At 46.1% G+C, this 26961-nt stretch overlaps 2 protein-coding genes across 2 annotated transcripts in view; one reads left to right on the top strand and one right to left on the bottom strand.

Moving 5' to 3' along the window:
• CFAP144 (cilia and flagella associated protein 144) overlaps positions 1-26961 on the top strand; it is a 175647-nt gene that overhangs the window by 22372 nt on the left and 126314 nt on the right. The gene's annotated exons all lie outside the window — the stretch shown is intronic.
• LOC109254834 (L-amino-acid oxidase-like) lies at positions 3243-9275 on the bottom strand. The gene is made up of 7 exons (XM_053899165.1): positions 9239-9275; positions 7401-7615; positions 6801-6913; positions 5572-5773; positions 4984-5052; positions 4638-4774; positions 3243-4074 (listed from the first exon to the last, which is right to left on the bottom strand). Exons 1-7 carry the CDS (start codon positions 9273-9275, stop codon positions 3243-3245), a joined length of 1605 nt encoding a protein of 534 aa, XP_053755140.1.

The raw sequence follows: 26961 nt of genomic DNA, 5'->3' as shown, positions 1-26961 counted from the left end.
TCAGGTCATGGCCTCACGGTTCATGGTTTCAAGCCCTGCATCTGGCTCCTTGCTCTCAACGCAGAGCCCACTTCAGATCCGCTGTCTCTGTCTCTCTCTCTCTGCTCCTCCCCTGCTTGAATTCTCTCTCAAAATAAATAAACATTTGAGAAAAAAAAAACCACTTTCTTAAAAAAAAAAAAAAGAGATAGCCCCTTGTCCCCTTCCACTGGTGGCTGGGGCTGCTGGTCACAAGACCTACTTCCTATGCTGAGGAGTGGGCCCCTCATCCAGCAGGTGGATGGGTAGTGTGAAGATATTTCTGTGTAAGTGATGAATCATGGGAATCTGCTCCCGAAGTCAAGAGCACACTGTCTATACTGTATGTTAGCTAACTTGACCATAAATTATACTTTAAAAAATGCACTGGGAGAGAACAGCCCTTTCTTTTCCCTTGGATGGCAACGTATAAAGATATAACCTTGGAGTTGCCTCTGACTGCATGCTTGCCAGAAGAAAGAAGGAATTAGGGGCACCTAGGTGGCTCAGTTGGTTTAAGCATCTGGCTCTTGGATTCGGCTCAGGTCTGATCTCGAAGTTTCATGAGTTTGAGCCCAGCATCGGGCTCTGCCCTGGCAGCACGGACCCTGCTTGGAATTCTCTCTCTCCCCTTCTCTCTGCCCCTCCTCTGCTCACACTGTCTATGTCTCTCTCAAAATAAGTAAATAAGCTTTAAAAAAAAGAAGAAGAAGAAAGAAGGAAGCTGTATTAGATTCTTTGGGCTGCCATAACAAATTAGTACACAGTTAGATGGCTTAAAACAGCATAAATGTATTTTCTCACAGTACTCACAGAAGTGACAGCAGGGCTGGTTCCTTCTGAGGCTTCTGAGGAAGAGTCTATGCTTGTCTCCTGGCTTTTAGGAGTGTCTGGCGATCTTTAGGAATCCTTGCTTCTAGATGCATTACTCCAACCTGCCTCCATCCTCACGTGGCTGTCTTCCTTCTGTGGTGGTCTCTGTTCACATTTCCCTCTTCTTATGAGTACACCAGTTATTGGATTAGAGTATACCCTTATTCAGTATGACCTCATCTTTTTTTTTAATGTTTATTTATTTTTGAGAGACAGAGAGAGATATAGTGCAAGCAAGGGAGGGGCAGAGAGGGAGACACAGAATCTGAAGCAGGCTCCAGGCTCTGAGCTGTCAGCACAGAGCCTGACCTGGGGCTTGAACTCACAAACCATGAAGTCATGACCTAACCCAAAGTCAGATGCTTAACCCACTGAGCTACCCAGGCACCCCACGTATGGCCTCATCTTGACTTGATTACATCTGCTAAGACCCTATTTCCAAATAAGGTCACATTCACAGGTTGGGGGGTGGATGTGAATTTTGGGGGGCATTATTTAACTCAATACAGAAGCTAAGTTAGGAAAACAGGGTCAAGAGGTAGAAAGAGAGAGAACCTTAATGAAAAATGATCAATTCCTAAGCCCAACTGATCTGGATGAACTGTACTTCACCTGAGACTTTAAAGATATGTAAGCTAAAACATTTCCTTTCCCTTAAACTAGTTAGTGTTTGGTTTCTAGCACTTGGAACTGAAAAAGTCCTGACTAATATAGGGGTGAATGAAAAACCAGAATAAAGCAAGCTGGGATTTTAACAATAGACTAGAATGCAGTAAGAAAACGTGTTTCCTCTCTCTATTCCCTTCCTTCCAAGCAATATGCCATCTCTAGACACAACACTCCCTATAGTACTTCATCACAATGGTCTTCAGAGTCCTCCAAGGCCACCCTGGTAGGAATGTTCTCCAGGGAAAGAGCTACCACGTTATTTACTTCTTCCCTTTGCCTGATCGGGCCCAAATAACCAAGAATTTGGGGTAAAAAATGACCTAATCATTGGAGGTATGGGAACGCAGGTAGGGGTTTTGATTCAATTGAATAATGCTGCTCATTCTTTTTTTTTTTTTAAGTTTATTTATTTATTTTGAGAGAGAGAGAGAGTGAGTATGCATGGGGAAGGGTCAGAGAGACAGAGAGAGAGAGAGAAAGAGAGAATCCCAAGCAAGCTCTGCACTGTCAGCACAGAGCCTGATTTCGGGCTCAAACTCATGAACCATGAGATCATGATCTGAGCTAATATTGGACACTTAACCGACTGAGACACCCAGGCACCCCTGCTGTTCATTCTTTGTATCTGGCACTCAGCATAGTGCCTGGCACATGGTAGATGAGAAATAAATATTTACAGAGAGTGAGGGAAATAACATATATTTAAGTGTCTATGGGAAATCCACTGAGGCATACACAATATAATCCCAGCTGTTGGGGGCTCTCAGTGTAGTTGGACAGATAATATGCCCTCACAAAGTCATTACATCATAGCATAAGAAGATCCATTGTCCAAATATTTGGGACTCTAGGGAGGAAGGGTGGGGGTTGAAAAGAGAGAGAAAGATCCCTAGGCTTTGGGTACGGCAGTTAAGGGAGGATTCAGGGAGAGGGAATAAGTTACTTGGGTCTGGAAGGACAGGGCAGGTGTTAGAGAAGAGCAGAGTGAGTATGGAGAACAAGCTTGGTGTCCTCCCAGAGGGGTGTATAGGCTGACAGGCAGAGGTGGGGAGAGGGTCTGGTTGGTGATGGGGAGGTAAGGGTGGAGTGAAAAAGTCTGTGGGCCAGGAGGTGTCTCTAGGAGGCCAAGATCCTGCTCTTACAGGCTCAGAAAGAACTGAGAAGAGCCCTTATCTCTTCCATCCATGTAGACTCCATGTTGGGCCAGGATGTAAGCTCCCTCCTCGCCCTGCGGAGGCACACAATGATGGGGTTTGTGTGCATTGTGAAGTGTGTGTGACTAATCTGTGGTTTAATATTGCTGTGGTTCAGGGTTTGTCTGTTCCTTTAGAAGCTTCTAGTTGTATATGACAGAAATTAAGGCATTGTTGGAACCTTTCTCTTTCGCTTTTTATTATTATGCAGCAGGAGACAGTTTCCTCACAGCTAAGGGCAGATTCTAGCACTCACCACCCTTGATTTACTCCTTACCCTCCATCTACTCTGATTCTGTTGCTTCCCTCCTCAAGGCCTGGCAGGGGAGAGAAGGGGGTGATTCTTTGTGGACTGGCCAACTGGATTCTTTGGCGCTTTTGGATTCTTGCTTGTGGGCGGGGGGACTAATGGTGACCTCTCTCTTGGGTCTCTGCCTCCAACTCCCACCTCCCAGCCCCTTTTCTGCCGGATTTCCTCAGGGATTTCTTTCAGGGTGAGAAATGATTCTGGGTATGAGTGAAGGTCTTCTGCCTCGCGGTGGCCTCCTCGTCCACGGCAGCCTGGATATTCCTGGCTGCCCGCAGGCCGGACTTGATAGCAGTGTCTATCCAGGCATGGGGCATGGAGGTATGCTCGCCTGCAAAGTGGATGCGGCCCTCAGGCTGGAAGAGCTGCAGTGAATAGTCCGTAAACTGGTAGGGTGTGAACTCAGCGAAGGCGCCCATGGTGAGGGGGTCCAGAGACCAGCGCTTGAGCACAGAGGAGGGGCACATGCGCCGCAATTCATCCTTGGGTATCTGGTGCACGGCTGCCAGGTCCTCCAGGACCACATCCTCCACCTGCTCGTGCGTCATGGATATGAAGAAGAGGGAGTCATCGTCCACGGTGTAGGAGGCCAGCAGGACGCCCTTGCCGCTGGGGAGGCTGTGGCTGGGGTAGTAGATGAAGCGCGAGGGCCGGTCGGTGACAGACACCCCACCCTGGATGCCCTCCCGCTCCCAGAAGGGCTCCTTACAGGCCAGAACCACCTTGGTGGCGCTGGTGTAATGCACCACGCGGAGCGCTTCCACCTTGTCTGGAGAGAGCGGTGGCTTAAAGGTGATGAGGCGCGTGGCCTTGGCTGAGGCCGAGATAATGACGAAGTCCGCAGTGAGGTTGTGCTTCGCGGAGCTGGGCTCACCTGCCCGGTAGGAAACCTGGACCTCAGGCCCGTCCCTCACCACTGCCTCCACCTTGGAGCCCAAGTGGATGGTGCCAGGCTTCAGGCTGGTGCTGAGGGCCCTAGGGAGCTGGTCAAAGCCACCGGTGATCTCAGAAAAGCTGCAGGGGTGAGCGGAGGGCAGGGGTCAGTGTGTGGGCACCAGGCCCCCTTGCTGGGTTTCCGGCAGCCCTCCTGGTCTGAAAAGCAAGGAAACTGGCTTCCTGCAGCCTGTGCTGGATGCTTCCTTCCATGTCCTTAACTAGTCTCTGTGAGGGAGGGATGATTGTTTAATTATACTTTGGAAAACCGAATCCTGTTGAAGAGGGACTGTCCCAGGATGACATACCCCGTCTAGACCCATAGCCTGTGGATTCAGTTACCATGCAGTCCTGTGTCCCAGAAGGAGTCCCAGAAACATGGTTTTGGATTCTGGCTCCAGCCCTCACCCCACTTAAGTGAATTTGGATGAGTCATCGACCCCCTCTGAGCCTAAGCATCTTCTCCAGTAAAATGGCTCTGAATAATAGTATCGACTTTCTAGGTGATGAAAAGTGACAATTTTTGGAAAGCGCTGATAATTGTGTCTGGCACATAGTGACCTACTCAATAATCATAGTTCTGTTTCTCTGCTCTGGGGGTTGGAGGAGGGGCAGATTCCAGCCCTAGTCCCAATTGGCCTTACTCGTCCTTTTTGGAAAAGATGAAGTCTGTCCGCAGGGACTCTAGGAGGGATTTGTAGTATCCAGAATCCTCATTCATCACAGTCCCGATCATCTTTACCGCTCCTTGGCTCAGTGCCCCTTCTTTCAGCAAGTAAGCCTGTGGGAGGTAGGAGTGCCAGATGGAGGGCCCAGCATGTAGGAACGGGCTTCAGCAGGGGCCTAGGGCAGGCAGGGGGTGGGACTGGACTCCAGGGAGGTGATGTCTTTGGCAGTGGGAAGAGAGAGTCCTGGTCAGCAGAGAACAACAACCCTGGTGGGCTAGGCTGAGCACAGACCTCCTCTACCCCTATCCTTTGACTCACATACCTTGGTGGAGTAGGAATCATAAAAGGACACCAGGTGGCTGCAGTTGAAATTTTTCAGATTTTGTTTGAGCTGCAGAAGGGAAGGGAGGGGAAGAAGTTTAGATGTAAGTCATAGAGCAGTGGCAGGACCCCTGGGTTCTATGGGTGTCCCTTTGAAGAGGGTGGGGGCAAGGAGGTGGGGGATAGAAAGACCAGGGGAAGTGTGTTTCCAAGAGCTCCTAAATGCTCCTCTTTCCTCCCAAATCTCCCCTTCATTTAAAGACCTTTGGAGACTAATATTTAAGGGGAAGACATTCACTGCAATCCAAGAGAATTGATTCATTACTGAGTATTGGGTTATCTGGTGATTCCCTTTCCTTCCACTGTCATCATCAAACAGTGGGCCGTTGGATCACCAAGTACAGGAGAGTAGATGGGTCTGGGCATTAGGGTTGGGGTGGCAGCATTCTTAGGGGATATTAGAGGAGGGACCAATCACAAGAGTGCCATATAGGAACCAGGCTAGCTGGGTCCATCCACAACTTTCCAGGTGATCTTGGGCCAGAACTTGTTTTTTTCCCAACCCTGGGAGGGGTGAGGCAGGAGGCACCTTGGTGATGGACTGGTTGAAGAGATTAGTAGCACCCTTGCCCTTCTCCATTGGTTTCGTGGAGTAGCCTAGGAGCTCTGGGTTGTCCTTGACCTCCCTGGTGCGATAACGTTGTCCGTTGATGAGGTACCAGGTGTTACCATCATATTCTATGAACTTGTTCGTCTTCAGGCCAAGCTTCTTGATGTAGGTATGAACTAGCCTGGAGCAGATACAGGTATAACATGGCACCCATCCCAGGACCTCCTTCCTGCTGGCCTCACTATAGAAGCCATTTCCAGGAAAACCAGTTTCTTCATGTGCCCAGAGAGGTCTGACTGTTTCTTCAACTCTAACCCTGCTTCCTCTTGCTGTGGTATTAACTCTTTTTCTTCTGTTTTTTCTTCCCCCACAAGGAAGATCATGAGGAGGGAGTTCACCCATCACCCAATAAAGGCTCTTTAAGAAATCCCAGAGTACAAGACTTAAGGAGAGGCAAAGGCCTCTTGTTTCAGACAGTATTTGAAATCTCACCTTCCATTTCTAAGTAAGTTGAGGCCAAATCTAAAGACTCCTAGTTTAGGCTGGTTCATTTTGTTTTTGTTTTGGTGGTGTTTGGAGGGAAGTCTTGGGTTCAGTTTACACATAAGGCAAAAAAGAAGTCATATTTTTGGAGGTATGTCGACACCAGGTGAGGGATCTCTTTTGTCTTTAGAAGCCACAGAACCAGGGGCTGGGTTCTGCCCCAGGAGCCAGTTACAGTTTAGGGGTCGAGCATATGTTTTTGGGCCTGTTGCCTCCTTGATTTTGAGGAGGAGCTCTGTTACTTTCTCCTAGGAGAATCTTGGGTGTGTCACTTAATACCTCTGAGCCCCGTTTCTTGATTTGTAACCAGCGTGGTGCCTGGTACATAGAGGTGCTCAAGAAATGGCAGCTAATATGATTATTAAATATTATTAGTTTGTAGCTTAATGGGGTATAATTGACACATACGAAGCTACCCATATTCAAAGTACACAATTTGATGAATTAATGCTAACTATTATTATTAGTTTGGGACCTACCATTTTCTGTGTGACCCTGGTCTCTGGGCCTCGGCCTTCCATGTCAAGTGGGAGACCAATGTTAGTCTTGACTCCACATGAGACAGTTGATGTGAGAGGCTCTGACCCTATGGCAGCAGCCCCCCTACCCAACCCCTACCTAATTCCTCTTGCTTGCCCTTCACCCATCCCTTCCTTGGCACTTACCTGTGGGACTTTGGGATTCGCATGGGCCCCAATTCATAGTACCAGCCCTCCTCCTCATTCCTGTATGTAACAACTCGACCCCCGATGTGGTGGCTGGCTTCCAGGATGGTTACCTGGAGTCCAGAGAAGTTGTTGCCGGAGTCATGCTTTCCCTTCTCCCACCCTGTACACCCATCCCCATCCTGCCACAGGCTCTAGTCTGGAATTCCTAGCAGTAGGTCCCTGCATGTGCAGGATAACCACACGGTGGGTTGGGGGTGGTGGTGGAGGAAGTTCCTCCGGGAGGGTCCTGAGTAATGTAAGTGGGGCAGAAGTGCTCCGTGGTGGCGGGGGACCAAGTGCCTCTTGGCCTGTTCTTGTTAGCATAACCCTTCTCCGCTTTTGCTTCTGTGAGAACGCAGGTGTAACTAGGGTCAAATCTCAAGGGAGCCTGGGGTTTTGAGGAACCATAACTAAGGGCTAAGAGATCAGTGCATTATAAGCAGCCATCTAAGAGCTGACTGTAGCTTCTCCCTTTTTCCTTTTCCGCCCAAGGAAGCAAACTGATTCCCCTCCTCAGACCCCAGGCAAAGGATTGAAGCCCCTTCAAGACCTGCTCACCTGGTGGCCAGCATCTTGTAGGGCCTTGGCAGCTGCCAGGCCTGACATGCCAGCTCCCACTACTACCACACGCTTGGGCAGCGGGGAGGCGTGGAGCCCCTTTTGCGCCGTGACAAGGATGGACTCGTACTCGGGGTCCTGGAAGCACTTGACCAGGTCCTCAAAGTAGCCAAGGCAGCTGGGAGTAGCCAACAGCAGCCCCAGGATTAGGATTCCTGTGGTAGAGAGGGGAATTGGGGACTGCCTGTCTGGGGCCCGGGCTCTGCACCCTGCCCTACCCAGGATGAGCTTGGCTGTGTGAACGCGTGCAGGTGGTGAGGTCAGGCAGCACCTGTCAGATGTGTGGTTGTAAACATGCATATTTGTGATTGTGTCTGTGTGGGGCGATTGTGTTGTGTGGGGTGTGGACGTATGTGCGAACTGTGCTGGTGTCAGCTGTGTGGTTGTATATACAAATGCATGTGTTCACGTGTATGCATATGATTGGAAACCCATGAGTGTGTGCAGAGCCATCTATGGATGTGAATATGCCTGCTTCTGATGGTGGGTGCATGTGTGAGCTTGTCTGTGATGGAAGTTGCAGTGATTGTAGGTTTGTGATCATTGCCCTGTATGACTGTGCGTTGTCTGTGATTTCATGGGAGGGGGTGTGTCTGTGGGACAGTGTGGGCACCTGAGCAAATGTGTGGATGAATCTGTATGGGAGAGCGAAGTGGGTGGGTGTGGCCTGGGTCTGAAGAGTGAGGAAGGCATACATGCATGTGCTTGAGTTTGTGAGGGAAATGGGTGCCGGCATTCTTGTGTGTGATGCTGTGAGTGCGTCTGAGCGTGAGGCTGGGTGGCAGAGCCGGAGGGTGTCTGTGTTCTTTGGGAATGTGTGCTTTTGTGAGAGGATGGGTATGTGTGAAAGTGGGAGTGTGTGAGGCATGGTTCTCTTCGGGTGGAACTGTGACCAGTTTCTCAGCGATATTACCAGTGCCCCGTGGACCTTGGCAGTCCTACTGTTCCTCTCCAGCCTGACAGTTTTTCAAATCCCTCCAGGTTTTCTAATGTGCAGCCAAGATTGGAAACTATAGTTAATATGTAACACACAATAAGTCCAGAGTGACGTGGTGGTTTTCATCCCCCAAATTGACTGCTCTGATGCACAGAGAAATTCACCCAGGAGGGAGTCTCCAATGAGAGACTGTGTGGTTTCCTTGGTGTTACCTGCTCTGAAGGGGACCGTCCAGGAGTGGTGATGCAATGTGCCCCCCTGCACTAGCCCTAGGATTTTTGGGTGGGTGAGAATGCCCTTAGTCCAGTCTTTGTACATGTGGATACCTGAGATGCATAGAAGGCAAGGGATCTTCAGGTGCCAACCCCTGTAGAGACTACACGCAGGGGTGACTTCTGCAGGGGTGACTTCTCCGAAAAGAAGAGGGAGTAACCAGCCACCATGGCAGAGAACCCCAAGCCTCACCCCCTCTCCCCACCCTCCAAGCCTACCTCAACCCCCGAATCCATTCTCACCCCTGACAAACTCTCCCATCTCTCTGAGCTACCGGCATTCCTGACTCAGTCCCCATGTCCTTCCCTCTGAATGGACCCAGCCCCTAAACTCATTACCTGGACCTGGACCCATTCTCTTGACTCACTTTCAACACCTGGACCTATGCATAGCCCCCCACGTAGCCTTGACCCATCTCAGTTCCCATGTCTTTTCCTATTGCATGGCCCCATGCTCAGACTCCCTCTCTGACCCATCTCAACCCCATCCCTCCATCTCCTTTCCCTGTTTCAAAGTCCAATACTTTCTCCCTCAGGTGCCTCTGTCTCAGAGGAGGGGCCCCACTTACCCCTCATCTTGGCCTTGGCCTTGGCCTTACAGCTCATGCTGAGCCCGGGGCAGCTCTCTCTCTCTCTTTATGAGGAGCCAGCTCCACCCCAGCAGTTGCTGGCCTCGTCCCACCGGCCTGCCCCTAGGGCTGAGCCAAGCAGAGAAGCCCGGCCCTCATGGTGAAAAGACCGTGGTGACTCGGCCCCATCCCCGGCCTCATCTTCTGCCTCCTGGCCCTTCCTTCCTCCTGGCCCAGCTCTCCTCCTAGGGAAATCCCCGTCTCCCAGCTCAGACCCCAGCACCTGGGTACTAGTTGGGAGAAGGGGCTGTGGGAGCCAGGTGAGCCATCCCCAACCTCCCAGGAATGGGTGAGGACTGGGGCTAAGTGTCTGGGCTGGTTTGGAAGGCCAGTGTCTGGGCTCCCAGCCTAGTCAAAGCTCCCAACTGCCTCCACTAGAGAATGTTTAGTTCCACTGTTGTCCCACCATGAGCTTTCTGCTCCACTGTGAGTTTTGTCCAAGGTGGGGATTCTGGCCAGGAGCTCCCATGGAAGACTGTGCCCTTCCTGCCCCTCTCAGGGGCTCCCCTGGCAGGCTGGGCAGATGTCTTTGGGCTGGCCCATTTGCAGTGGGGAGGGGTTTTCCCCCTCTTCCTCTGAGTCCCCTGGGGGCTTCCTTGGACACTCACTTCTCTGGCACTGGAATTCCTTCTCCTGGGGAATCAGGCCAGCTGTCTGTGGTACCAAGACTAGTTCTTTGTTCTCTGTGTACAGTGCAGGTGGAGATAGGCTGGCTGGCGAGACAAGTGGACAGGAAGCAACATGGGCCTGGGAACAGGGGAAGCAACATGGGGCTAGGGAGAGAGGGAGTCAGTGTCAGGGGCACAGGCCTCAGATTCTGGGAACCAGGGTGGCATAAGGGAAAGGGCACCAGCAATGGAATCCAACAGAACTGGGTGCAAATCTTGCTTTATTACATCATTGCTGTGTGGCTTAGGACATAAGGCTTATGATACTTCTCTGAACCTGGATTTCTTTACCTGTAAAATGGGCCAATAATACCTTCTTCATAGGGTGCTTCAGGATTAAATGAGATGATGTGTGTGAAGAGCCTGGCATAGTACCTTGCACTCTCTAGGTCTCTAAACTGGCTTCTTTTTTTCCTTTTGGAGATAGGGTTTGATTTGACACCAGATCACACACAATCATAGTATCTTTAAAATGGAAGTAATTCCTCCACTACAGGGTTGCTGGATGAACCAAATAAAATAACACATGGGGGTTACAGTGTGAATGGCTAGGCTTTAAGCATAGATCAAGGGCTCTCTCTCTCTCTCTCTCTCTCTCTCTCTCTCTCTCTCTCCTGCCTCTTATTTTTTGAAATAGCTTTGTTGAGATATGATTCACATACCATACAACTCTTCCATTTAAAAAGAGAAATTCAATGGTTTTTAGTGTCTTTTCAGAGTTGTCTACTATCACCATAATCAATTTTAAAACATTTTCATCATTCCAGAATGAAATACAGTACCCATGAACCATCCCTCCCCATTCTTCCCTCATTGTCCCAGCCCTAGGCACCCTGGACATTACATATATCCAGAACAGGTATCATACGATATGTAGTCTTTTGTGACTGGCTCCTTTTGCTTGCATAATGCACTCAAGATTCACCCATGTTGTCACATGTATCCGTACTCCATCCTTTTTATGGCTGAACAATTTTCCATTTAGGACTGACTATTTTATTTATATCATATTCGTTTATCCATGTATCAGCTGATGGCCATTTGGGTTTTTCCCACTTTGGGGCTACTCTAAACATTCTTTTATAAGATTTTATGTGGACATGGATTTTCATTTCTCTTAAGTATATATTTTGGAAAGGAATTGCTGGGTTATATGTTAACTCTATGTTTAACCTTTTGAGGAATTGCCAGACTGGTTTACAAAGCCTGCACCATTCTACTTTCCCACTAGCAACAGATGAGATCCCCAATTTCACCCCATCTTCAACAACACTTGTCACTATCTGTTTTTGATTGCAGCTGTCCTAGTGGGTGCGAAGTGGTATCTCATTGTGCTTTTGGTTTGTATTTCCCCGTTGACTAGTGATGTTAAACATCTTTTCATGAGCTTAATGAACATTTGTAGATATTCTTTGGAGAAATGTGCATTCAGATCGTTTGCCTATTTTTACATTTGGTTATTTGTCACTTTATTATTGAGTTGTAAGAGTTTTTTATATCTTGTAGATACAAGTCTCTTACCACATATATATACACATATGTTTGTAAATATTTTCTCCCATCCTGGAGATTTTCACTTTCCTGATGATGTTTTTTTAAGCATGGAATTTTAAATTTTTGATGAGGTTCACATCATTTATTTTTTCCTTTAATTGCTGTGCTTTGAGTATCATATCTAAAATCCTATTGCCAAATCCAAGATTATGAAGATTTACCCCTATGTTTTTTCCCAGTGTTTTTATATTTTATTTTATTTTATTTTAAATTTTTTTAAAATGTTTATTTTTGAGACAGAGAGACAGAGCATGAACAGGGAAGGGTCAGAGAGAGAGGGAGACACAGAATCTGAAACAGGCTCCAGGCTCCGAGCTGTCAGCACAGAGCTTGATGCAGGGCTCGAACTCACGGACCGCGAGATCATGACCTGAGCCGAAGTCGGCTGCTTAACCGACTGAGCCACCCAGGCGCCCCCCGCAGTGGTTTTATATTTTAAACTGTTCTATTTTGATCATTGGTCCATTTTGAGATAATTTTTATATATGGTATGAGGTAGGGTTCCAACTTTATTCTTTTGCATGAGACTATCCAGTTGTCCCAGCACTATTTGTTGGGAAGACTATTCTCCCCATTGAATGATTTTGGCACTCTTGTGAAAAATCAGTTGACCATGTACATGTGGTTTTATTTCTGTACTGCCATACTGTCTTGATGACCATTTTGTAGTAAGTTTTGAAATTGGGAAGTGTGTCTTCCTACCTTGTTTTCTTTTTTTTTTTTTTTTTAAGTTCATTTATTATTTTGAGAGAGAGAGAGAGCATGCACATGCGGGCAGGGAAGGGGCAGAGAGAGGGAGAGGTAGGGAGAAAGAGAGAGAATCCCAAGCAGGCTCCACGCTGCCAGCACAGAGCCCGATGTGGTGCTCAAAGCCACGAACCATGAGATAATGACCAGAGCTGAAATCAAAGAGTCGGACACTTAGCCAACTGAGCCACGCTGGTGCCCCCTACCTTGTTTTTCTTTTTAAAATTTTTTTTGCTTTTCCAAGTGCCTTGAATTTCCATATGAATTTTAGAATCAGCTTGTCAATTTCTACAAAGAAGTCAGCTGGGATTCTGGTAGGGATTGCGTTGAATCTGTAGATCACTTCAAGAAGTGTTACCATTTTAACAATATTATCTTCTGGTCCATAAATGTAGGGTGTTTTCCCACTTATTTACATAGTCTTTAATTATTTCAACAATGTTTTGAAGTTCTTGGAGTATGATTTTTGTACTTAAAAAAAATTTTTTTTAACGTTTATTTATTTTTGAGAGAGACAGAGACAGAATGCAAGTAGGTTAGAGGGAGAGAGAGAGGGAGACACAGAATCTGAAGCAGGCTCCAGGCTCTGAGCTGTCAGCACAGAGCCCGATGTGGGGCTCAAACTCACGAGCTGTGAGATCAGTGAGATCATGACCTGAGCTGAAGTCAGATGCTCAACTGACTGAGCCACCCAGGTGCCCCTGATTTTTGTACTTTTTAAAGAACTTTTTTCTTACTGAGATGAAGTTCATATAACATAAAATTAACTATTTTAAAGTGTACAATTCAGTGGCACATTTGCTATGTATTCATAGCACATTCACAGTATTGTGTAACTACCACATTTATCAAGTTCCAAACATTTTCATCACCCCAAAGGAAAACCTTGTACCCATTAAGTAGCCACTCCCCATTCCTCCCTCCCTGCATTTTCTGACCACCAGCAATTTTCTTTCTTTGTGTAAGCTTTTATCTATTCTGGATATTTCATATAAATGGAATAATACTGTATGTAACTTCTTGTATTTGTCTTCTTTCACTTAACATAATGTTTTGGAAGTTCACCCACATGTAGAACGTATTAGTACTTCATTACTTTTTTTTTTTTTTTTAATTTTTTTTTCAACGTTTTTTATTTATTTTTGGGACAGAGAGAGACAGAGCATGAACGGGGGAGGGGCAGAGAGAGGGAGACACAGAATCGGAAACAGGCTCCAGGCTCCGAGCCATCAGCCCAGAGCCTGACGCGGGGCTCGAACTCACGGACCGCGAGATCGTGACCTGGCTGAAGTCGGACGCTTAACCGACTGCGCCACCCAGGCGCCCCAGTACTTCATTACTTTTTATAGCTGAACAATATTGTACGTATAAGCCATATTTTATTGATCCACTCATTGTTGTACATTTAGGTTGTTTCCACCATTTGGCTATTGTGAACAGTGCTGCTATGAACATTTGTTTACGAGTATTTGAGCATTTGTTTTCAATCATTTCTGTTATTCTGTTCGTTTCCTGGGGCTGCCATCACAGATTAGCACAAGAGAAACTTACTCTCTCACAGTTGTAGAGACTACAAGTCCTCAGTCACATTGTTGTGTGGGCCATGCTCCTTGCAAAGGTTCCAGGGACGGATCCTTTCTTGCCTCTCCCAGCTTTTGGTGACCCCAGGTGTTCTTATGTTTGGGGCTGCCTAACTCTAATCTCTGCCTTCACGTGGTCTTCCTCTTTTGTGTCTGAGTGTCTCAAATCTCTTTCTGCCTTCTCTTATAAGGACATCATTGGATTTAGGTCCCACCTTAAACCAGGATGATCTTGTCTCAAGATCTTTCATTTAATTGTGTCTGAACAGACCATTTTCCCAAATAAGGTCACATTCACAGGTTCCAGAGGTTAAAGCTTGAACATATCTTTTTTGGGACCACTATTCAGCCCATTGCAGTTCACCTTTTGGCCCCTCTAAATTCATGTCTGTGTCACGTGCCAAACATATTTAGCCCCAAATCCCTCAGTCTCAATCCATTACAGTATCATCTTACTCCAAGATCTCATCTAAATATTGTCAGCTCAAAGTCCCAAACCTGATGATCTAAATCATCTAAATCAGGTACGGGGAAGACTCTGGGTGTGATTCATCCTAGGGCAAAATGCCTTTCCATCTGTGGTCATCGGAACCTGACAAACAAGTCATATGCTTTCAAAATGCAAAGGTGAACAAGCATAGAGTAAACATGCCATTGAAAAAAGGACAATGTGGAAGAAATAGAGATGTCACAGGAGCCAAGCAAGTTTGAAATCCAGCAGGGCAAATTCCATTAGGTTTCAAGGCTGGAGAACACCCTTCTATGGCTGGATGCTCTGCCCTGCTACCTCACCACTCCATGCTTTGGGCCTGCAGCTCTGCCTTCTGCTTCTGCTACAGCCTCAGCCTCTGCCCTTGGAGTCATTCTTTCCTGAAGGGTAAGCACATGTTTGAAGACACAACAGGCGTTCAGCAGAGACAGAGAGGAGAATAGGTTCTATGACTGAGCCTAGGTGCACACCACCTTTAAGAGGTAGAGAGATGAGGGGAACTATAAAGGAGATTGAGCAGGGGAACCATAGAGGTAGGAGGAAAACACAGGAAGTGAGGTGTACTGGAATCCATGTGAAGAACGTGTTCAAGGAAGCAGTGATCGGTTGTATAAATGCTTTCCAGTAGAGTGATGATTGAGAACTGATCGTTGGTTTAACAACAGGAGCCTGATTACAGTGGATTCAAAAGAGAAGGAGAGGAGGAATTTGGGACAGTGAGTATATCAGCTTTTTTTTTTTTTTGGAGGAAATTTGGACAGGAGAGTAAAGGATAGCAGAAAAATAAGTAGGTACGTGCAGGATGACAGGATGAAGAGTCAGAAGAGGTTTTTTGGTTTGTTTATGTTTTTGTTTTGTTTTGAACAAATCTGATTCGCAAAGATAGTATAAAGAGTTCTCACATACCCCACACCCTGTTTCCCCTGTCGCCAGCATCTTTCAGTAGTATGGTATGTTTGTTGCAATTACGAACCAGCCACCAATACATTACTATTAACTGAAGTCCATACTTTATTTAGATTTCCTTAGGGTTCTTTCCCCCTCCAAATGCCCCTTTTCTTTCCCAAGATCATTCAGGATATCACACACTTTGAGTTGTCGTGTCTCTCGGGCTCCTCTAAATCATAACTTACAGAACACAGGTGGGTGGGGGGGCAGCACCGTATAATCACCCTATGATCACCCAGGCTAGGTCAGATCAGTCTCTTCCCAGGTTTTGCCTCTAAATAAGTCATGAAAGGAATTCATTTTCACAGTTTTGTTGTTTTTAGAATGAAGGAAGAGGGACTTCAGACTTCTATATTTATGATTTTTGTGCTTATGTTCATTTGTGGGGTTAGTCAATGATTTTCTCTTCTTGCTTTGCCGGCATTTAGTTTTGCTGTCAAGAGTAAATTTGCTTCATAAAATGAATTGGGTAAGTCTCCCTCTCTCCACTCTTTGAAACAGAGTGACAGAGATTCTGTCCTTGAAGTTTTGTCTAAACTGCCTGACTCGATGACTGTCTTGGGGGAACAGTGGTAAGGGCATAGAAGATAATCTGAGAATGGGTTAAGTAGGTGACGGGGATTAAAAAGCCTATAGTTTTGAGTGAAGCCCAGGACAAGATGAGGTTCTGCAGCAGGTCCAGGCTGCCATGCAAGCTGCTCTGCCGTTTGAACCATATGGTTCAGCAGATCTAATGGTGCCCGAAGGGTCAGTAGCAGATAGAGATGTTGTTTGGAGCCTTAGGCCATGAGAGGTGAATCACAACACAGACCCGTAGGATTTTGGAGCAAAGCCTTGCAATCCTCTGAAGATCACTACTCTCCTTTTGAGAAGCAGCTTTTGACTTGCTGTTGGGCCCTAGTAGAAACTGGACACTTGATCATGAGTCACCAAATCACCATGTGGCCTAAATTCCCATTGTAAACTTGATGTTGTCTGACTTACCAAGTTAAAAGTTGTCATGTACAGTAACAATACATCATCAAACAGAAGTGAAATGTATGCAATTGGACTCTAGCAGCCCCTGAAGGTGCAAGCAGTTTGCACTAGGAAGTGGCCCAAATGCCTATGGTCTCACGGAGGTTCCCTGTGATTAATTGATAAGGAAGAGAAGAGCCAAGCCCAGTTTACAGATGGGTCTGCATGATACACAGACACCACCTGAAAGTGGACAGCTGTACTACTCTAGCTCTTTTCTGGGACATCCCTGAAGGCCTGTGGTGGAAAGAAATACTCCTAGGGGGCAGAACATCAACAAGGCACTTCATTGTTCGTTTCATCTGGAAGGGAAAACAGCCAGAGGTAAGAATCTAGATTAATTAATGGACTGTAACCAGTGGGTTGGCTAGATGGCCAGGGACTTGGAAGACAGTTGGGGAAGTTATAAAGATAGTCCTCTTTCAAGTAACACAGAATATGCTAATATTTGTGTCCTGTGTGAATGCTCACCAAAGGGTGCCTTCAGCAGAAGTGGATTTCAATAGTACAGTGGATGGAATGTGGATACCTGTCAGCCTCTTTCCCCAACCACCGCTAGCATTGCCCAATGGGCTCATGAACAAAATGGCCGTGGTGGCAGGGATGGAGGATATGCCTGGGCTTAGCAACTTGGACTTTGACTCACCAAGGCCAGTCTGGCTGCAAATCAGGCTTGAAGTATTTTTTTCCTCCCTTCTCGCTAAAGAGTTGGTTGTTAAACTATTAACATCCTACCACTTGTTAACACCTAGACTTTGAGTTCGTGGCTGTAGGACATTTCTCAAATTACTAAATCTCTGTGACTCAGTTTCCTCATCTGCAAAATCATGACGATAACACTATCTATTTCACAGGGATGTTTTGACTATTAAGAGTGTTATTATAAGGAAAGCATTTACCAGGCACACAGGAAACAACCACCTAATAAGGCTTTGCTGTTATTACTATCATTACCATCATCATTATTATTATGTTTGTTATTACTGTTATTGCTATCCCTTTTGCTTGTCTGTGTGTCTGTGTATCCTTTCATTGGCTCACACAAGATTTATAGCCTTGGGGGATACAAACACCCCAGGATTCAAGATGCTGAAGGGATGCGTGGTTGGGTCCCTGTGGGTGACTCATTATTGCTGGTCAGATGGACAGCTCATTCTTCAACTTCCCAGAGAACAATGGAATGGGCCCATGGCCAAGAGGCAGGACGTCTGGGTTCTAGTCTCCTCCGCTTAGTCATATAGGCCTCTGAATTTCCTTTTCTGGGCTTAATTTTCCTGGCTGTAAAAGAGGAGTGGGGAGCTGGACATGCTGACCTTGAAGGCCAAATCTGACTCAGCAGTGAAGTGACCAAAACCACTATCAAAGACTCCCTCAGGACCTGGCCCATGACAAGTGCTCAGCAAGTGTCTGTCACCATTGTTGTCATCATCTGTAAAAAGGGGACCATAACTCCTCCCTCACAGGATTGCTAGGAGGACCTGGTGAAGAAAATACATGTGAAAGTGCTCAGTAAACTGTAAAGTGCTGTGAGCCTGTCCCAAAGCACCATTAAGATAATCTTGATCATTAGAATCATCACCACCTCCTGCTATCCCTTCAGCTCCTTCCCTAGACACAAACCCAGAAAACTTTCTGGAGCACCTGTCTTAGCAAATGAGAGCCAATTCCCACAGGGTCCCTCCCAGAGGTCTTCTCCACCTGAGGCCAATTAGACAGCCCGTGGGGTTAGCACTGCATGCCCTGCCTTGCCCTTCTCCAGAGCCCACCCCCTGCTCCTTGAGGCCTGTGGGCCCCTGGGTCCAGAATCAAGCATCCAGAGTACAGCCTTCCCTCTCGTGTCAACCCCCAGTCGGTCCCACCCCCACTGGTGGCCACAATCAGCTCTCAGGGCAGTAGACAGGATTTCAGTTAAAGGTCAGGTATAGACCTTAATTTGGACTGGAGTGCTGAAGCATGTGATACTATGGACACAGACCCAGCCCAGGAGTCAGGCAGCAGGGTTTCCATGCTGGCTGCCCCATTGTCTAACTGCTTGGTCTTGGCCAAATCCCTCAGCGTTTCTGGGCCACATTTCATTTTCTGGGAAATGGAGGGTAGGACCATGCTTGGCAGTCTTTAAGTAATTCTTCATTTGAAATATCAGGGTGGCCTGAGTTTCATCCTGTCTATAATCCTAGATTGCTTCTGACCTTGGGCAAGTTACTACACCTCCCTGGGCCTCAGTTTCCCCATCCATCCAATGGGGAGATAGGCCCTCACATGGATACCTATTCACAGTTGAAGTGAGGGTACATGACAAGGACAAGGAGAGTCAGGGCCTTGGCTCAGGGCAAGGGGCACGTACCTTTTGTGTCATGGTTCTGAGGAAAAGAATTGACGAGGCACATTTTTATTGTCCTGAGTTCTGGGCCTAAACTCTCGATTCCCCTGAATCTTTCAGCCCATCGGGCTGGGCTGGAGGAAGTGGGGGGATGTGGTTGTGTACAGGGGAAGACTCCCAGGGCAGTCCTCTGAGAGTGTAATTGAGTCTGAGGAAGAGCTGATGGTTGGAGGGAAGTTTGGGATCATAGATCTCCCCACCCTGCCCCTCCCAAGAAAACTTGAAGCACCCAGGGTGCTCCTAACCCCAGGAAGGCTCAGTTCAGGGACATACAGTAGAGCAAGCTCCAGAGATGCCACACAGGAGGGAATGTGTCCCCTCCCTGCCAGGTGTGGCTTGAGGAAGGGGGACACATTCAGGTCAGGAAGGTCAGGAAGTAGACATAGGGATGGGATTGACCTTTATTAAGTGCTTCTTCTGTGCTAAGCCCTGGGCTCCAATGCCCACGCATGCCATCTCTCGATCTGCATCATAATACAGTGAGCGAGAGAGTCTACCCTATTTTAGAGAAGTGGAAACTGAGCTTGCTTCAGAATAAACAGCCATGCGAGGCAGCCGTGGACTCAGCATCTGGGCTCCTCTGCTTCTTAGCCATGTGACCTTTGGCAAGTTCCTTCCTCTTTTCTGATACTGTTTTCTCATCCGTTATATCCCTGTCTCCCAAGGCTGAAGCGGTGCCCATGCAAAGTAGGCTCAGAGTGACCTTGGCCTTTGCTCTCAATGGGGCCTGGGAGGTGTTTCTGTTGCCTTGACAGCTGAATGACAGGGCTGGTCTGCTACATCGTCTACATCAGAAGACCTCAACCATGGGTGGCCATGCTGAAGTTTCTGAGGAGACTGGCAAAGGTCCAGAGAAATGGGGAGGAAGGGCCAGGTGCTATGCTGGGCTGTCTGGGAGCCTCTATTGGGCCGAGAAGGACTGGAGCTGCTGGGCTGTGCCTCTCCTGGATGAGACTGTTCATGGAGGGCTCTACCAGCTCCTACCAATAGCAGAGTGGGACGCCTACAGCACTAGATTATCCTGAAATGTGTAGATTCTTAGGACTCAGGACTGGAAGCAGTGGTGTGCTGGTAAAAGTTTAACAGTCCTTCCTGGAAGGGAGGAAGGGGTTCTGATTTGTATTGTTTGCTGAATTCTACAGTGGAAATAACCCATCATGGCCAATTTCAAGCTAAAAACATGACGTCACTGCCCCCAGAGGTGAAGAGATGTACAGGATTACTGCATTAGAGAGTATTTGTCTTATACAGATCCAGTACGTGCAAACATGGAGAACAGTAAAATGTAGAATAGTTAAGATATGAAGAGTTTTGAGCATTTTTTGACTTCTTTTTTTACTTAAAAAAAGTTTATTTATTTTTGAGAGAGAGAGAGACTGAAAGAGAGCAAAAGTGGGGGAGGAGCAGAGAGAAAGAGGAGACAGAGAATCCCAAGCAGACTCCATGCTGTCAGCACAGAGCCTGACACAGGGCTCAAACTCACAAACTGTGAGATCACGACCCGAGCCAAAACCAGAAGTCGGATGCTCAATCAACTGAGCCACCCAGACACCCCATCCCTTTTTTTTTTCATTTTGTAAGTTGATCCACACCCCCCCCCCCCCCCAAATTATTGAGATATAATTGACATATAACATTATGTAAGTTTAAGGTATATAGATGTGATGATTTGATACAGGTATATATTGCGAAATGTATATTGCAATTAAGTTAGTTAACACATCCTCGCCTAATTACCATTTTGTTGTTGCTGTGAGAACATTACAGATCTACCCTCATGGCAGCTTTCAAGCATATGATACAGTAGGGCTAACTATAGTCACAGGCTATGCTTTAGATCCCTGGAACTTACGCATCTTATAACTGGAAATTTATACCCTTGATCAGCATTTCTCCATTCCCCCCAACCCTCAGGCCCTAGCAACCATTCTTGGTTCTGAGCTCAGTGTTTTAATTTTTTTGTTAATGTTTATTTACTTTTGAGAGAGAGAGAGACAGAGACAGAGCACGAGCGGGGGAGGAACAGAGAGAGAGGGAGACAGAATCTGAAGCAGGCTCCTGGCTCTGAGCTATTAGCACAGAGCCTGATGCAGGGCTTGAGCTCACTAATCATGAGATCATGACCTGAGCTGAAGTTGGACGCTCAACCAACTGAGCCACCCAGGTGCCCCTGAGTTCAGTGTTTTTAGATTCCACAAATAAGGAAGAGCATACAGTATTTGTCTTTGATTTATTTCAGTTAGCATAATAACCTCAAGGTCTGTTGCCCTTTGTTTTAGTGTAATTTACTTAATTGTTGTTTACATAGATTGACTTTAATAATGATCTTGTTTAACAACCAGCTTATGGCACTTCTGAAAATTCAAGTTGGTTCTGTAGCCCGGGGCTGACAGGAGGGGGTCTCCAAGCTCAACTGCCCCATTCTGAATAGCTGGGGAATAGGAGGCCTAGACAGGAGGCAGGTGAGAGAACTCATAGTCATGGAGGCATGGCCAGGACTTGTGCCTGGGTTTTCAACACATTATCTCATTTAATTCTCCCAGCCATCACAGAAGGTTGGGGATAGTAAGAAATTATTATGATTTTACAGAGGAAAAGGCTGAGGCAGAATAATAGCAAGTTTAAGAGGATAAGCACTAGAACTTAATAGATCCTGCTGTGAGTTCTGGTTCTGCACTTAGAGGATGTGAGCTTTTGGGCAAGTTCCTTACTCTGCTGGACTTCAACTTCCTTATATGTATTATGGAGCTTCTCCACTTACTTTCCAGATATGTTTGCCAGTATCTGAGAGTGTAGCTGAGTCTGAGGAAGAGCTGATGGTTGGGGGGAGACTTGGGATCATAGCTCCCCCCACCCTGCCCCTCCCAAGAAAACTTGAAGCACCCTGGGTGCTCCTAACCCCAGGAAGGCTCAGTTCAGGGACATACAGTAGAGCAAGCTCCAGAGATGCCACGCAGGAGGGAATGTGTCACCTCCCTGCCAGGTGTGACTAGAGGAAGGGGGAGGTTAGGAAGTAGACATAGGGATGGGATTGACCTTTATTAAGTGCTTCTTCTGTGCAAGACCTGATATAGGGTAGGGGCTTCATGGTCAACTCTTAATTATCATCAGAGAGGCTGAGTAACTTGTCCAAGGCTTTGGACTGGTGGGGGGTGGGGGAGGATTGTGATTTGCCCAAAGCGGCTCAGTAAGCAATAGAGATATGACTGAAACATGGTCTAATTGACAAGTTGGAGGAACAGGGGTTTGGGAATAAGAGGGGAATCAGAGTGAGGCCTTCAGTTCTTGGCATTTCTTCAAGGTGACTGGGTGCAATCCCTTCTCCCCTGGGCTGTTCATATCCTCCAGAAGGCTAGAAAAAGAAATAGGCAGATCACTACCTTTCCCCAGCCTGGGTGTTGTTTGCTGCTGCTCTGTTCCCAAAGGCCTCTTCCTTGTAGGGTTCTTGTTAACACCATTCAGGGAATACCATCTTGGCATCCTCACCAGGGACAGGGTGGAGGCAGGAGGCAGAGGGATGGTCCTTCTCCGCTTCTCCTAGGGAAAGCCTGGTGAGGAGGCAGACCTATAAAGCTTCAGCAGCTTGGTCCACTGATGGGAGCCTGGGGTGGCCAAGTCTCCTTTTGTCTGTGCTCCAAGACGAGACAGGCAAGGCCTTGAGCCCTGGCCGGGTGCAGTGAGCTGCACAATGGAGAGAAGGCAGGGGGTTCAGCTTCCAGCCTCTCAGAAACCTAGCGCCTTTCTGGAGACTGGGTTGCCTGGAATCCTGGTACACTGGACTCAACCGCCCAGGGGGCTTCCTGTTCAGTCTCTTTTCCTCAAGATCAAGTGACAGCCTCTTTGTGACTTGTCTCAGGGGATACCAGAGGGGTGAGATGGTCGCTGGGCTTGGGGCTATGGGCAGGATGCGGGCATCTGTAGGGGCTGGAGGTCAGAAGTAGCCAGGTCACCTAGCCCCAGGTCCTCTCTGTACCTGCCCCCCAACATACCCCCAGAACCATTTCCTCATTTGCTGGTGTTCTTTCCTCACCACTTCATACCTCATTTCTCCTCCATTCCTTCCTTCCTCCCTCCTACACCCCCTTCTTTCTTTCACTTACTCATTTAATAAATATTTATTCATTGGTCTCCTGTGTCAGGCCATGTTCTAGGGGCTAGAAACAGTGCAATGAAGAATACAATTTCCTGAGCTCAAAGATCTTCAAGTCTGGCTGAGAGACACAACTGTGAAAGGACAATGATGGTTATCTTGGGAGAAGCCTTCAAGAATGGCAGGGCTTTCCATGATTACCAGGACCCACCCCCATGCTCTCCCCAGGCTTGGGTATTGCCTATTAAGACAGAGTCTGCTGGGCTGACAGAATTTTAGAAGACTTTAACTAAATGATGTCCCCATCCCATGGAAACCAAGTGTTTCTTCTCTCTACAAAGATTTACTAAATTCTAGAGTGGTAATACTTTCCAAAGTCCTCTTCCATTGATTCCCTCTGCTTCCCACTCAGTCCTATGGTTCCTCATACCCAGATGATGGCATAGATGGAGGGAGCTTTATCATGAGAGAGAGTTCATGGCTGCAACTTAAGCCCTTTGCCCTTGGAAGATTTTGATCTGGTCCAGTCTGGTGGCTGGCTGTACCTCATCAGCCACGATTCCATAGTAGCTCATGCCAAACCTCAAGATCAAATCGATGTGTAGATGGGAAAGTTTGTTCTTCACCCTTCCCACTTAGGGCCTGTTTGCTGGAAGTGGTGAAGTTAAGAGTTGGCTCTGAAGCCACATCACCTCCATTCAAACCCCAGGTCCACTGCACAAACCAAGTTATCTGGATTGAATCATTTACTCTCTCTGTGCCTTTATTTTTCCCTCTGTAAAATAGAGGTCATTGTACTTACCTCAGTGATTTGTTGTGAGGACAAGTTAGTGTAAGAATTCCTAGCACACAGAAATTATTAATTAAATATTATATATTATTGTTATTGAAAGGGACCTTATAAATTCTCCCACATATCCACACTTTATTACAGATATTTGAATTCGGTTAGTGGGAATTAAGTTAACAGGAGAGGGAGAAAGATTTCCTCAAACTGCGTATCAGAACCCCCTAGAATTGCTAGGATGATAACTCGTTGGTAAGCATAGGGGCCTGGGAGAAATAGAGGGAGCATATAATCGAGGTTTTGGAGTGGGAGATGGTGGTGCGGGTCAGGGGAAGCTTCCTGGTGGGATGACATCTGAGCTGAGTCCTAATGCAGGAATAGGCGTTGGACATGCTACAGAGAGTGTGTGGGCAGCAGGGATGCAGCTGGGGTGCTCCTCCATGCTGAAGACCTTGGAGAAGGCATGAAAGTGTGACGGAGGTAGACACATACAGGAAATTGGGCATACCTGTATGGAGCCTATGCTAGTATGGAAGGCGATGGCATGGGGAGAGGGTTGGGTGCTGAGGCTAAAGAAGTCTGCAAGGGGGCAGATGTTCAGGAAGGGCACTGTGCATCTGTCTAAAGTGATGGGGCATGGGGAACCCTTAAAGGATTTTCAGGAGGGGAAAGACAGTGCTTCCTACTATATTTATTTTGAAATTGATTTCTGGCCAATTTTATGGTAATCAGAGAATATACTCGAAATGACTTCCATCCTTTGGATTTTTGGAGCTTACATTTATGGTGCAGCATATGGTCAATTTTGATAAATGTTTCATGAAGCTACACGTTTCTTTTGGTTAGTATTTGCATGGTATATATTTTTTTTCATTCTTTCTTCCTAGTGCATCTGTGTCCTTATATTAAGATGTGTTTCTCTCCTCCATCCCAGCCTTATTGACATATAATTGACATAACATTGTGTAAGTTTAAGGTGTACAATTCATTGATTTGATCATTGAAATATTGTGAAATGATTAAGGTGCATTTCTTGTAAGCAACATGTAGGGTTTTTTTTTTTTTTTTTAATTTTTTTTTCAACGTTTTTTATTTATTTTTGGGACAGAGAGAGACAGAGCATGAACGGGGGAGGGGCAGAGAGAGAGGGAGACACAGAATCGGAAACAGGCTCCAGGCTCCGAGCCATCAGCCCAGAGCCTGACGCGGGGCTCGAACTCACGGACCGCGAGATCGTGACCTGGCTGAAGTCGGACGCTTAACCGACTGCGCCACCCAGGCGCCCCTAGGGTTTTTTTTTTTTAACTCAGTTTGAAAACATGACTTTTATTAAAATATGTAGTCCTTTTGCATTTAACGTAACTACCAAAATATTTAAGTTCATATTTACCCTCTTTCCACTTCTTACCTTTAAAAAAAAAAAAAAGATTTTATTTTTAAGTAATCTTCACACCCAATATGGAGCTTGAACCCACAGCCCCAAGATCAAGACTTTCTCCACCACCTGAGCCAGCCAGGTGCCCCTCCACTTATTTTGTATTTGGCCCACCTGTTTTCTGTTTGATTTTTCCCTCTCTCAAAAAAGCATTATTTTGGATTAGTAAACAATTTTTATTAGTCCATTTTCTACTACTTTAGGTTGTTAGTAATGCATGATTTATTCTTTTAATGATTTCCATAGATACCACAACATGAATCTTGACTTATCAAAGTCTAACACAAGTCATTAGTTTTACCAATTTTCCAATTATGTTAAATATTTAGAACTCTGACTTTCTTTACCCCCTCCATTTCTTATGTTATTGTTGTCATGATCTTTTTTTAAAAAAATCATTTTATTTTATTAATTAATTAACTTGAGAGAGAGAGTGTGCGTGTGAGTGGGGGCGGGGCAGAGAGAGACAGAGAGAGAGAGAGAGAGCAAATCTTCAGCAAGCTCCACTCAGCACAAAGCTGGAGCCGGGGTTCAATCCCACGACCCTGGGATTATGACCTGAGCAGAAATCAAGAGTTGGATGCTCAACACACTAAACCACCCGGGCGCCCCATTGTGAAATTTAAAAGGAATTAAAGACAAAGATCGTGACAGGGGTGCCCGGGTGGTGGGATTGGGCCGCGAGTCCAGCTCCATGCTGACGACAGCTCAGAGCCTGCTTGGGATTCTCTCTCCCCTTCTCTCTCTCCCCTCCCCCACATGTGCTCTCTCTCTCTCTCTCTCTTTCTCTCTCAAAATAAATAAATAAATATTAACAAAATAAATTCCACCAGACTTCATTATTGTTTTACATTCGTTATTAATTTACACTTACCCATTCCTTGAGGACTTGTCATTCTTTTTTGCATCTTCATGTTTCTGTCACTGTCTTTCTACCTGAAGAGTCATGTTTTGTTTATCTGAAAAAGTTATTTCACATTTAAAATTTTTTAACTTTTTTCTTTTAAAAATATTTATTCATGTATTTATGTATTTATTTATTTCTGAGAGAGAGAGAGAGAGAGAGAGAGAGAGAGAGAGAATCTTAAGCAGACTCCACACTTGGCATGGAGTACGACACAGGGTTTGTTCTCACGACACTGGGATCATGACCTGAGCTGAAATCAAGAGTCAGATGCTCAACCAACCAAGCTACCCAGGTGCCCCCAATTTTTTATTTTTGAAAAATTTTTTTGAACTAACTTTAAACTTACAGAAAAACTGAAAGGATACTATAAAGAAATCCTGTATGGCCCATATCCAGATTTATTAATTTTTAACAATTTGTCATATTGCTGTTATTATAATCTCGAGAACTATTTGAGAATAATTTGCAAATATCATGTTCCTTTAGCCCTTAATACTTCAGTGAATAGTTCCTGAGAATAAAAGAATACTCTCTTATACAGTAGCTGTCAAATTCAGGGAATTTAACATGACGCATTGATCTAATCCAATTTTATCAATTGTCACAATAATGTTATTTATGACATTCCTCCCTTCCAGGATTACTTCTTGCATTAATTGTTATGCTTTTTTTTTCAGGATCCTTCCTTCTATTATAGATTCTCAGCCTTTCTTTGTCTTTCATGATGTAGATATTTTTGAAGATTAAAAGCTAGTTATTTTATATAATATCCCTCAATTTAAGTTTCTTGGATGTTTCCTTATGATTAGATTCAGGTTTTGCATTTTGGGCTGAAATAATATATAGATGCTATATTGTTAGGATTTCAAATATGGAGACACATTGTGTCTACCTGTTCCTTTAAAAAAAAAATTTTTTTTTAACGTGTATTCAGTTTTGAGAGACAGAGAGAGACAGAGTGCAACCAGGGGAGGGGCAGACAGAGGGAGACACAAAATCTGGAGCAGGCTCCAGGCTCTGAGCTATCAGCCCAGAGCCCGACACAGGGCTCGAACCCATG

The sequence above is a fragment of the Panthera pardus genome, unplaced genomic scaffold (assembly GCF_024362965.1).
Source record: "Panthera pardus isolate Hobbes unplaced genomic scaffold, ASM2436296v1 HiC_scaffold_11, whole genome shotgun sequence".
In the NCBI taxonomy this organism is placed as follows: Eukaryota; Metazoa; Chordata; class Mammalia; order Carnivora; family Felidae; genus Panthera; species Panthera pardus.
Note: the sequence above shows the minus strand (reverse complement) of the source record. Positions and strands in the feature narration are given on the sequence as shown.